The sequence below is a fragment of the Salmo salar genome, chromosome ssa03, assembly GCF_905237065.1.
Source record: "Salmo salar chromosome ssa03, Ssal_v3.1, whole genome shotgun sequence".
NCBI classification, from domain to species: domain Eukaryota; kingdom Metazoa; phylum Chordata; class Actinopteri; order Salmoniformes; family Salmonidae; genus Salmo; species Salmo salar.
In genome coordinates this window covers 33631645-33645258 of record NC_059444.1, presented here as the reverse complement: position 1 = coordinate 33645258, position 13614 = coordinate 33631645, and the positions used below count along the sequence as shown (strand labels likewise).

The 13614-nt window shown below is 42.1% G+C and overlaps 1 protein-coding gene across 1 annotated transcript in view; it reads left to right on the top strand.

The window, feature by feature from the left end:
- The window catches only part of LOC106599872 (protein Wnt-3a), a 30030-nt gene extending 24364 nt beyond the window's left edge, over nucleotides 1–5666 (top strand). The window contains exons 3-4 of the mRNA XM_014191223.2: nucleotides 3458–3723; nucleotides 3937–5666. Coding sequence (XP_014046698.1) covers nucleotides 3458–3723; nucleotides 3937–4416 — 746 coding nt within the window. The 3' untranslated portion in view covers nucleotides 4417–5666. The remainder of the gene's footprint in view (nucleotides 1–3457; nucleotides 3724–3936) is intronic.
- Nucleotides 5667–13614: the final 7948 nt, after the last annotated feature.

The following is a 13614-nucleotide window of genomic DNA, read 5'->3' as shown; positions in this document are numbered from 1 at the left end:
AGTGCATGTTTCTCCATGCTGGGGGAGGTGAGGTTAGCGCACCATAATATCATTAACTCTGGCTAAGAAAGAAAGAATGGGTGTGGTAAATGGAGTTGATGGGGGGACCTTAGCCCCGCACCCCACTGGGCGCTGCTCGGAGCACAATATCTCTGCAACCATGAGATTAAGCCGGGAGAGAAAGCGCTTTTCCCCATTCACACGCCCTTTAGATTGTTTTATTAAACCATTTGAATAGGGATTTCCCAGTCTGCCGACATGCGGGGTCTGGCCAACGCATAGTTCTCTGTTGCTATGACTTAACTTGGTCCCCACTAATCACTGGCGAGGGCAGAATTCATATAAAATATCTGGGGCCATTGTGGGGCTAACGCGGCGTGACAGTGGCAGCACAATAGGGGATTCAGCCCCCCAGCAGGTCGTTGGGACCACTTGCCATGCCAGGGTCCGGCAAACTATGATAGGGGGGGGGTCACAAGTAATCAGTCCACTTAGGCTAGGCACCCCCCGACACATTCTGTTCCAGGTAAGCCCTGGTCTGTCCCACCCACCACCCACCCCTAGATGTCAGGACCTAGTTCTTGTTTCTCCGTCTCTCCTTCTTTTTCCTCATCTTGTCCCCAGAGATCTTATTTTCCTTTCTTTTGGTCTCATCCCTCCATTTCTCCCTCCTCTCTCCCCCTTTCTTTGCTCCGCGGCATCATTGTCAGTAAGCCGTAAGGGTTTGACCCGTGGTTTATTGGCTTCCTGATAATAAAATAGAAAAGACACCCTCCCAAGCTTTAGACCATTCATACCTCCAACTACCAGCCACCACCTAGTGACTGCTTCAGGGTAATGGAATAAGAATTCAGTCAACATTAACTGTGCTGTCATTTGTAAAGTTCTATCTGTACGTTTCAAAGGAAGACATTTTTGGATGGGATTCAAGCAAATAAATTAGCCCTTTATTCTGTTTTTATTCTGTTTTCCCAATCCGCGGTGTATATATATCACACAATTTCAAAACATTATGAGCAAGGAGCAGCAAAGGATATTAGAGATACTGGGGATAAGGTTGGGTAGCACTTCTTTGTATAGTCTGTCTATAGATACTCAATAAACTCTCAGTAACATGTCAACTGGACTATAGACGTTCAACTAATCTATACTAGACTGTTAAGTCATCCGCATCCTTCCCGTCCGAAATAGTTCTGAACAGTTTGTGCCTATATTATGACGACACTTTGGTCACATTTTGTGACACATTTTGGTATCAGGTACGTTTTTTTTTTTATGCTGTTCGTGCTCACCAAAAAGAATTTTGGAGGCAAGCCGAAGTTCGGTAGCCAAAGTCTACGTCCCTTCATCGGTCATTGGTCAATAGTAGGGATTCTTCAATGAAGTGATTGTTGTCGTTCAATGATAGACGACTCGTTTTCATGCACATTTTTTCACTTAAGAAATACTGCACCAAACATCTTAGTTAAATGAAAAATCGCACGACTAACATCTACTGGGCAAAAACATCAAAATTAATGACAGATCTTTTGACTGGCGTATACTGGCTACGGCGTCTCAAGATGGACAAAGTACCATTGGCACTTTTTTCAATTGAAATAAAATAAATCTTGTTTTTCAAGCGAAGGTCTTTTAGGGGAGTGTGCGTGCACACTCATTCGGTTCGCCTAGCTGAGTTCGTCTAGGCGCCAGCCGACCCGAAGCATGCGGAAGCCTTTAGTTTCAATGCTGAGATGCGACATCCCAGAGTAAACCATAATAGTGCTTGGTACAGTCCTGCTAAGGGAGGGTGTGATGGAGAATGGATGCCAGTAAACCTCTGTTGCATCATTGTTCTTAATGCCCCTTATTCCTCAAACTGGTTGAAACCTGCAGCCTGGGAGGAGCTCACACAGTACCTACTCCCCATAGTCATTTACTTATCTCTCTCTCACTCTCCCCCCCAACTTGTTCACTCTTTCTCTCCCTCCCCAACTCCCTCCCCTTTTCTCTCTTTTTTCTTCTTCTTGTCCAACTCTCTCACTCTTTCTCTCTTTTTCCCTCCCGTCATCCTTTTGCTCTCCTTTTCCCTGTTCCTCTCGCTCTCTTCCCCTTCTACTACCCTCTCTTCCTAGCTGTCTCTCTGTTCTTGTCATTGTGCAAGACCATACAAGACCTAAGCACATATATCCAGGGAATCCTTCCTGTCATAAGGGATCCTGTAAAAATCAGGGACAGTGGAACGTCAACGAGACCTCACTGAAACATTGCACCTCATATTAAATGGTTATAGTTTGACATGTACGACACATCCCTGAACCTTCCCTCTCTCTCTCTCTCTCTCTCTCCCTCTCTCTCCCTCCCTGTTGTGTCTCGGCTTAGTCTTATAGTGTGAGGCCATTTTCCTAACCTTTCAAAAGCTTAATTGAGTCTGTTAATTATAGTCCTGTCAGGCCTGTCTCTTCCTCTCATCTCCCTGGAAGTTTCTGATGATGAGTCACCAGTAAACTATGTCAGACAGACAGAGACCTCCCTCCCTCTATCGCTTGCTCTCTCCCTCCCTCTCTCACCACACGCACACACACCCAAGACAGATGACTGTCCTTGATTGCTCAAGCAGATCAGATTGGATTGGATTGAATTGTATTGGCATGCCAATCAACATAGTCATACATTGCAGATGTCTATGACACTGTCTATGGAATGTGTACGGATCGGAGCTTGATGGAGCATTGTTTGTGTGGAGCATTGTTTCACGAACAAGTGTGGCCTAATGATTACGTAAATGGAATATTTGCTTTGGTAGGGTTGATGTGTGACATTTACAGTATTATATAGTATTATACAGGACAGCACAGAAAAGTAGCAGGTGCCAGCATCATCGTTCTGTAGACACTGATCTGAATTCCTACATGCTTTTTGAGATACATTAATGGGTACATTCGAGCAAAGTTATTGGTAACAATTTATCATTCTCTGCACTGCAATGGTTTCAGATGTATGGACCTGTATGTAAACCATATAGATGTAGGATCTTAATTTGAGCTGGTTTGCTACAGCAGGAAAATAATCCTTCAGCAACAGGAAATGTGGATTATTATGATGGACATTGATGGACATTTATGATGGACATTTAATGGACATGTTTGTAGGGGTTGATACATTTCTCGTCAGGGCAAATCAAGTCTGAAATTTCAAAGTGGAATTTGCAAACTTTAGAAGACTTTTTAAAACTGAAATACACTACAATTTTGCATTTTCTGCTTTGTGGGAAAATTCACAGCCACAAAAGAGTGATCAAATTTAGATCCTACATCTGTATGAACTATACTCATTCACAAACAGAGATCCTACACACAAGAACTGAGCTGCTTACAAGCAGCGTTGCGTAAAGACCTATGTGGTTGTTCACGTCTGTAAGAATGCACCCATACGATAGATATATAAATATGACATCTACTTCTCCCTCTCTTTACAGCCACGCGTGAGTCAGCATTCGTTCATGCCATCGCATCAGCTGGTGTGGCGTTCGCGGTGACACGGTCCTGTGCAGAGGGTTCGGCCACCATCTGTGGTTGTGACACGCGCCACAAGGGTCCGCCCGGCGAGGGCTGGAAGTGGGGCGGCTGCAGCGAGGACGTGGAGTTCGGCAGTATGGTGTCCCGGGAGTTTGCAGATGCCCGTGAGAACCGGCCCGATGCGCGCTCCGCCATGAACCGCCACAACAACGAGGCTGGACGAACAGTGAGACATTTTCTCTCTCTCTCTCTCTCTCTCTCTCTCTCTCTCTCTCTCTCTCTCTCTCTCTCTCTCTCTCTCTCTCTCTCTCTCTCTCTCTCGCTCTGCATCACTGATAATATCAGCCTTATGGATTAAACATTCATAAACATCCCCAAGTGTTAGTTAGACTTAACATTCATTAAACTAATTGCATCCCTGCGTCTATCTCTCCCTCAGTCTCTGAATGACAACATGTTTCTGAAGTGTAAGTGCCACGGCCTGTCCGGCAGTTGTGAGGTGAAGACGTGCTGGTGGTCCCAGCCTGACTTCAGAGTGATTGGAGACTACATGAAGGACAAGTATGACAGTGCTTCAGAGATGGTGGTGGAGAAACACAAGGAGTCCCGTGGCTGGGTGGAGACGTTGAGAAGCAAGTACAACTTCTTCAAACCCCCCACGGAGCGAGACCTGGTCTACTACGAGAGCTCGCCCAACTTCTGCGAACCCAACCCAGAAACAGGCTCGTTCGGGACACGCGATCGCACCTGTAACTTGACGTCGCACGGCATTGACGGCTGCGACTTGCTGTGCTGTGGCCGGGGACACAACACCCAGACGGAGAAACGGAAGGAGAAGTGCCACTGTATCTTCCACTGGTGCTGCTACGTCAGCTGCCAGGAGTGTGTTCGAGTCTACGATGTTCACACCTGCAAATAGATAGGGCCTCTGGCACCACTCTTTCTGCACCTCACCCCATTTTTTTAAAAAATTTTAAGACTTCAACATATAAAACAAGAAGCTACTGTACGAGTCGGGCTCAGAGAACTTGAGAGGCTTTGATTTGACTTTGATCTAGTGTTAACCGACTCGGCTATAGTACAGTCAGCTAATAGGCAAAAGAAATATAGCCGCCTGTCATGTGATGCGGTGGATTCAGCCTCTGTCTTAGAATGCTGTGGTAGTTCTAGAACACAGAGGTGCGCCCATGGAGGCTCCATTCAGACAAACAACATGATGACGTTGATGATGTTGATGAACACCATCTCATCGATAGAGGCAAAAGAGGAGACCATTACAGAGTGGGCTGATTGTAGCCAAGGAGGGACTTCCAGTGATTTCCAGAAAGGTGTTTCAAGGTATTGGTTTCCTGACACAAGAAAAGAGAGCTGTAGGTTTTATACGGGCTATATAAACTGTGCTGTTGACAAGCACCATATTGGTGAATTATCTGTGTACTCTGTGTCGTCACCTTCATGTAGAGCATAACAGCACTGTCTAAACCTTTGGGACACCATACAATCTATGATGAACATGTCATATTTTTCTATTCCCACTAGATAGGCCAGCAGCAAAGTAAAAATTGGCTATATTATAAAACTGTATGAAAACAAAATGTATATTTTTAATCTTAATTCAAGGTTACGGTTAGGCATAAGGTTAGCAGCATGGTTAAGGTTAGGGTTAGGTTTAAAATCAGATTTGAGGAAGATAAATTGTAGAAATTGGAGGGGTTTACGACTTTGCCGCTTGCCCAGATAGTGACAACAATATTTTTCAAAATATTCTGTGGTACTCTCTGCTCTCCACCCTCATGGTGTTATTTTTTAAATAAAATGCTTATGAGTTTATATATCTACAAAAAACAGCATTTCTGAGCTATGTTCTCAACTTTGTATTACCATAACCAGGTTTCCATCCAACCTTTTTATTTGTTCATGTCGGATATAGAAATGTAATGAAAGGCCTGATGGAAACAGCAAATTTGCCTAGTAAACTTCCAAATTTCGACAAAACAAAATACTTTAGACAATGTGCAAACTTTTTGTGTTGGTAAAATTAATAATGCAAAAAATGACGCTGGAAATGCTTTTATCTTCGAGTCACGCGATGACTTGTTGTGTGGTCCTCCCACTACGATTTGTAAAAGAATGCCATTTATTAGGCTACAGATTAAATAAATTACGATGAACTTCACAGGGGGGTGACATTGCACTGTGATGAGCTTGATGCACCTTTCCAATAAATATCAAGATACTTATTCTGGTGACATGATAATCGATGCTTGGCTACCGTTTGACAAATAAAAATAATCTCGCTATTTTGTCCATAATAATCTCATCATGTCGGCGTATTACCGCACTGTATCTGCGAGCTGTTGGCTAGAGCGCACGTGCCAATACCAGAGTAGGCACATTCGCTATATAACGCAACATTGTTTTGTGACAAAACGATCAGTAGAGTTGAAAATGTGATGGAAACCCATTTAACTTGTATGGGAATTCAACCGCGAAAGTATGTTTTATGTGCACTACGTCATCACATACAGACTTTTATCTGCAACAAGTCCGTTTGATGGAAACACATATCTGGTGGGAAACTGAGCAGATTTAATTTATGCAGATTTTAGAATATTCGCATGAAAATCTGTCGTCAACTGGATGGAAACCTAGCTATTGATACACTCAAAAGCACATATTCTACTCTACATTTGTGGTATATAAGTGGTAACTAACTTTTCGACTGAGTGAATGGGATTTTTTTAATGTTAAATATAGATCTAGTGTTAACCTGGTACTAATGTTGGGGTTAGAATGCAATTGTACCTAAGTGAATGTTGTTTTTACATTTCATGTTCTCAAATCCTCTGGCTTTTTTTTTATCTGTGGTATTAATTGGGATTATTCTGATCTCAAAAAGCACATGAGCACAAATCAACCAAACAACAGGTTTGAAATTAAGAATATTGAGAAAGCATTGACGTGTATCCCTATACAATGTACTATAAATGTCTCATCGGAACCTTGCTACAAGAGGTTTGGCCACAGTACGATCGATGATAAAACAAAGTTTAGCCCAAAGACAAATTACTTTCAGCTGGAGGAGCATGAGGTGGTCAGTCTAAAGTGAGTTTGAAAGTTCAGCACTTGTGTCTAGTTGAAGAGTATGAAGCTTATTCTCCTCGTTTTTATCAGTGTTAGTAACGTTCACCGAAACACAGTGTGTATATCACCACGTGACCCGGTGCAGACAAACCCATGCTATTTAGTGTTTGAGAATGAACGTTTGTGAAAGGGAATTGCCCACTAGAATATTTCTGTTTTTTGTTATGCCCATGAATGCACGTATGCTATGTTATCTGTAAGCTATTACTTATTGTAATCTGAAATGCTCCTCAGCGTATACTTTGTATGTCATGAACAGCAATCTGATGGCAAGTGGTAACCCAGATGCAGTTGCTGTAAAACTATGACCAAAAACTGTGTATCTGATTCTGATCCCTGGCTTATTCTTTCTCCTCCAACCTTAGAAATAGCAGCATCACTGAAACTATCAAGACTTTCCCCTTTGTATGCTGCTAATTATTAACATGTATGTATGTACAGTGCCTTCAGAAAGTATTCATACCTCTTGACTTATTCCACATTTTGTTGTGTTACAGCTTGAATTATATAAAAAAAAAATTCTCACCCATCTACACACAATACCCAATAATGACAAAGTGAAAATATATGTTTTAAATGTAGCAAATTTAATGAAAATGAAATACAGAAATATCTAATTCCCATAAGTATTCACACCCCTGAGTCAATACATGTTCTAATCACCTTTGGCAGCGATTACAGCTGTGAGTCTTTCTGGGTAAGTCTCTAAGGGCTTTGCATGCCTGGATTGTACAATATTTGGCCATTATTTTTTTCAACATTCTTCAAGCTCTGTCAAATTGAATGTTGATCATCGCTAGAAACCAATATATTCAGGACTTGCCATAGAATTTCAAGCAGATTTAAGTCAAGATTGTAAATCGGCCACTGAGGAACATCCACTGTCTTCTTGGTAAGCATCTCCAATGTAGATTTGGCCTTGTGTTTTAGGTTATTGTCCTACTGAACGATTCATTAATCTCCCAGTGTCTGTTGGAAAGCAGACTGAGTCAAAGGCGAGTTCAACATGGCTTCTGTTTCCAGGGAACATGTTGCCAGAGTAACAATTTAAATTGAACGATTTTAATGAACATTCAAAAATGTTATGGTGAAATATCAAACAGCTACTTCTTGTAAGGATTACTGTGGCTTTTTAGCGACAATATTCAACCTGAAAACGACTTAGCTTTTCCTACTAAATATAGTAGAAATTGAATACACCACAGCTTTTCCTCTAGGAAAACCACTATGCTTGAAAATATGCAGAGTGGTACTCAGTAATGTGTTGTGTTGGATTTGCCCCAAACATAACACTTTGTATTCAGCAAAAAAAATTAACTGCTTTGCCTCATTTCTTGCAGTATTACTTTAGTGCCTTGTTGCAAACCGGATGCATGTTTTGGAATATTTTTATTCTGTATAGGCTTCCTTCTTTTCACTCTGTCAATTAGGTTAGCTTTGGAGAGTAACGACAATGTTGTTGATCAATGCTCAGTTTTCTCCTATCACAGCCATTAAACTCTGTAACTGTTTTAAAGTCACCATTGGCCTCATGGTGAAATCCCTGAGTGGTTTCTTTCCTCTCGATCAACTGAGTTAGAAACGACGCCTGTATCTTTTTAGTGACTGGGTGTATTGATACACCATCCAAAGTGTACTTAATAACTTCACCATGCTTCACCAAGGGGTTGGATACTCATTGGCTCTAGACATTTCAGCCCTTCATTTTAAATGAATTGGTAAAAAAAAATGTAAAACTTTATTCCACTTTGACTTTATGTGGTATTGTGTGTGACAAAAAAAATCTAAATTTAATCCATTTTAAATTCAGGCTGTAACACAACAAAATGTGGAAAAGGTCAAGCGGTGTGAATCCTTTCATAAGGAACTGTATGTTTATGTATGTTATTATTCTTTCTATGAAAGAAAGTGTTTAGACTTAGTTTGAACAACAATGTGAAGTTTTCTACTAATTCATTTTGCATATAGACAGCATAGACATGTATGTACATTAACCAAATAGACATATTTTGATAAGTATTGTTTGCTATTCTTTGTTTTGGTTGGGGAATCATGTATTGACTGGTCCAACTGTGGATTCCAATTATGTTGAGCATTTGCTCAGATGAACTACTCATTGCTTGGACAAATCTGACACCTGTTTTACAGGTCTACTGTACATCAGTACACCTATATTATGTGAGATCAAATGCAAAATAATATTCATACCTTTTGCAGAACAAAAATTACAATACTGAACCTTGAATCAAGAGTTATGAAGACCATAAGTAGCAAAGAACTTCAGCAATAGTGTTGCTGGTTCCAGAAGCTCTTGAGAAATAGTAAAGATTGATGGTTAATGAAATAGTCAACTATATATTTTCTGTCTCAGGCATGTGTAGCTCTCACCATGTCCATCTTCCATAGACTTAGACATTCCTTATACATTGACTGCTGTAATCCTGTTGAAATGAAAGGCCAGCCCTAGAATGATCCTATCACGATTCACATTATATGACTTTTTGACTATGATAAACTACTGAGCAACCATTGTTGATACAAGATGTGCTTTTCTGCATTTATATTTTGTTTAATGTTTTGTCTGTCTGTCTGTCTGTCTGTCTGTCTGTCTGTCTGTCTGTCTGTCTGTCTGTCTGTCTGTCTGTCTGTCTGTCTGTCTGTCTGTCTGTCTGTCTGTCTGTCTGTCTGTCTGTCTGTCTGCCTGCCTGCCTGCCTGCCTGCCTGCCTGCCTGCCTGCCTGCCTGTGTAAACAATTTGCTGATGTTATAAACGTTTTCTTATGGTCTTTAAATCCAAAGTTTTGTACAAATTAGTTTTTGTGTTTTTATGGATTTCTAAAGTCTGATGTTTTTATGATTATTTATTTTACCGTAAATGTATATATTAGTAAGTAAGAGTATATATTTGCAGATAAAATCCTTTTTCGAGACAGTGTTGTTACTTGTAGCACTGTAACAGTTTTACCTCAATGTCTGTTTTAAAACTGATTGTACACAGGATACTGTTTGTCCTATTGTCTGTACTAGATTGATAGATGTTAACTTTATAATAACATAATAAAACAACATAAAAACTACAAACATGGAGTCACTTTAAATTCATTTTTTTATACTATATATAGGCCTAGTCTCATCGGATACAAATTTCCATGCAGAATGATTGGTAACAGTGTGGGGTACTTCCATGTCACCATCTTCTTTCCATCAACCACAAACGTGTTTACAGTGAACAAAAAAATATATATGTAAAGTGTTGGTCTCATGTTTTATGAGCTGAAATAAAAGATCCCAGAAATGTTCCATATGTACAAAAAGCTTATTGCTCTCAAATGTTGTGTACAAATTTGTTTACATCCCTGTTAGTGAGCATTTCTTCTTTGCCAAGATAATCCATCCACCTAACAGCTGTGGCATATCAAGAAGCTGAATAAACAGCATGATCATTACACAGGTGCACCTTGTGCTGGGGACAATAAAATATGTGTAGTTCTGTAAACACAAAACATTGCCACAGATGTCTCAAGTTGAGGGAGCGTGCAATTGGCAAACTGACTGCAAGAATGTCCACCAGAGCTGTTGCCAGATATTTAATGTTAATTTCTCTACCATAAGCTGCCTCCAACATTGTTTTAGAGAATTTGGCAGTATGTCCACGTGTAACCATCCACATCCGGCTTCTTCACTTGCGGGATTCTCTGAGACCAGCCACCCAGACAGCTGATGAAACTGTGGGTTTGCACAACCAAAGATTGTCTGCACAAACTGTCAGAAACCGTCTCAGGGAAGCTCATCTGCATGCTTGTCATCCTCACCAGATCTTGACCTGACCGTAGTTCGGCATTGTAACCGACTTCAGTGGGCAAATGCTCACCTTTGATGGCCGCTGGCATGCGGTAGAAGTGTGCTCTTCATGGATGAATCTCGGTTTCATCTGTACAGGGCAGATAGCAGACAGCACGACACATCTCCTTTTCATAGAGTTGATCAGGCTGTTTGTTGATTGTGGCCTGTGGAATGTTGTCCCACTCCTCTACCATGGCGTCGTGTGGGCAAATGTTTACTGATGTCAACGTTGTGAACAGAGTTCCCCATGGTGGGGTTGGGGTTATGGTATGGGTAGACATAAGCTATGGACAAGGAACACAATTGCATTTTACCGATGGCAATTTCAATGCACAGAGATACCGTGACGAGATCCTGAGGCCCATTGTCGTGCCATTGTTCTGCCACCGTCACCTCATGTTTCTGCATGATAATGCACGGCCCCATGCCGCAAGGACCTGTGCACAATTCCTGGAAGCTAAAAATGTACCAGTTCTTCCATGGCCAACATACTCACCAGACATGTCACCCATTGACCATGTTTGGGATGCTCTGGATCGCTGTGTACGACAGCGTGTTCCAATTCCCGTCAATATCCAGCAACTTCGCACAGCCATTGAAGAAGAGTGGGACAACGTTCCACAGGCCACAATCAATCAACAGCCTGATCAACTGTATGAAAAGAAGATGTGTCGCGCTGCATGAGGCAAATGGTGGTCACACAGCAAATACTGACTGGTTTTCTGATCCACGCCCCTAACATTTTTTTAAGGTATCTTTGACCAACAGATGCATATCTGTATTCCCAGACGTGTAATCCATAGATTAGGGTTTACTGAAGTTATTTCAATTCACTGATTTCCTTATATGAACTGTAACTCAGTAAAATCTTTAAAACTGTTGCATGTTGCATTTATATTTTGGTTCAGTGTCGTTCTAGAGATTATATAGTCCTCGCTGTAGATAAAGGTATCTACATCACAGGTAAGAACAGTGAAGGCAGTCCAGTCACCACCCCATTCCTAAAAATGATGTTGACTCATGTTGAGGTGAAATCATGCTTGACTGATGACATCTATAAAAACAGAGAAAATAAACAAAAAAGAAATCTGGCCGTAAAACAGATCACACTGTTTTCTTTCTCGCCTAAAATCTTACCATGTGGAGGATGGATGCATCTGGCATTACAAAAACAACAAGACAGGTCTCCAGAATACTGTTTTTTTCATTCACTATATTGCAGCATTGAGCATAGAGATACAGGACGTACCGGACTGGGGAGGCGCACTGGAGGCCTGATGCGTTGGCCCGGCACAGGTTGCACCGGCCTGATGACACACTCTTCAGGGCGAGTGCGAGGAGCAGGCACAGGACGTACTGGACTGGGGACACGCACTTCAGGGTGAGTGCGAGGATCAGGCACATGATGTACCGGACTGGGGAGGCGCACTGGAGGCCTGATAGGTGGGGCCAGCACAGGTTGCAGCAGACTGCTAACCGGATCCTCTGGTCGGATGCTGCGCAGAACACACTTGCACAACATCTCTCTCATCTCTCTCTCTCTCAACTTCCCCATTGCCTCCCTGACGGTCTCTGGCTCTTCAGGGCGAGGGCAGGGAGCAGGCACATGATGTACCGGGCTGGGGAGGCGCACTGGAGATCTGGTGCGTGGAGCCGGCACATATGGCACCGGACTGATGACCCGATCTTCAGCCCGCCTGCGCTGCCGCATACTCCTAGCCAACTCCATTCTCATGTATCCCTCCTCACACTGTTCCATCGAATCCCAGGCGGGCTCTGGTACTCTCCTTGGGTCGACCGACCACCTCTCTATCTCTTCCCATGTGGTCTCTGGCTCTTCTCTCTGCTCGAACGCCAGCTCCATGTGCCCCCCCCTCTGACGACACGCTTCTCCAGAGTTTGCCATTCGGGCTCTGGCACTCTCCTCGGCTCGACCAGCCACCCCTTGTGCCCCCCCCCAAAACAAAATCTTGGGGTTGTCCTTGGGCTTTCTGTGGTCGCGAACCCCGGCGTTGTCGCCGTCCTCCATCATTACCTTCCGTCTGCCACCAAGGAAGGGTCTCGCATCCACCCATCACTTCTTCCCATGTCCAAAATGCCTTCACCTGGTGAACACGCTGCTTGGTCCTGGTTTGGTGGGATAATCTGTCATGGTTGTCGTAAGAACGGGACCATGGCGCAGCGTGTGTAGAGTTCCACATCTTTATTCCAAAGTGAAACTTCAAGCAAAAACAAATAAATCAAATAAATCAAATAAACGAACAACTAAACATGACTACGTGGTGCACAGGCACAAACACAAAACAATATCCCACAAACACAGGTGGGAAAAATAGCTACTTAAATATGATCCCCAATTAGAGACAACGATTACCAGCTGCCTCTAATTGGGAATCATACAAAACACCAACATAGAAAATATAAACTAGAACACAACATAGAAAATATAAACTAGACTACCCCCTAGTCACACCCTGACCTACTACACCATAGCGAAACAAGGGCTCTCTATGGTCAGGGCGTGACAGTGATGGAAAGTCTACAGGTACAAACCTAGATGACCAAACTGTGTACAATAACGTACATTTACATTGTGGTTTGTAAGGATGGTAAATTAATACTGCACAAAAACTGGTTGTTGACCATGTTATTTGATCAAGATGTTGATGTGGATGTTTTGTGTCTTTGCCCATAACTTCGCAGAGAAAGGGACAGGGCAACTATTGAATCCTGCAAGATACTGTTCTTAATTATACAACTTCCTTTTTTGCCAAGCTGACTCTACAGACGTCTATATCAGTCCATTAATACTAGTAAAAGCCCAGTGCAGTAGTTTTGTGAATTGTTTTTCAAAGAATGGTTCGACTTGACACACAGTGTCATAACACGTTATGACAAGGTCATAACCATGTCATAATATGTCATAACAGCTGACAGAACTTGTCATAATCTGTCATAATATGGTCATAACACTGTCATGACCCATATATTTACACCTGTAGTGACATTTATTGTGTTATTTTACGGCTGTCTATGACACCTACATAAGAGTGTCAAAACCCACATTTATTCAAATTAGTTTTTCCCCTGTCAAGAATCTTCCTTTTGTTTAAAAGTTTGTTACTTAAATC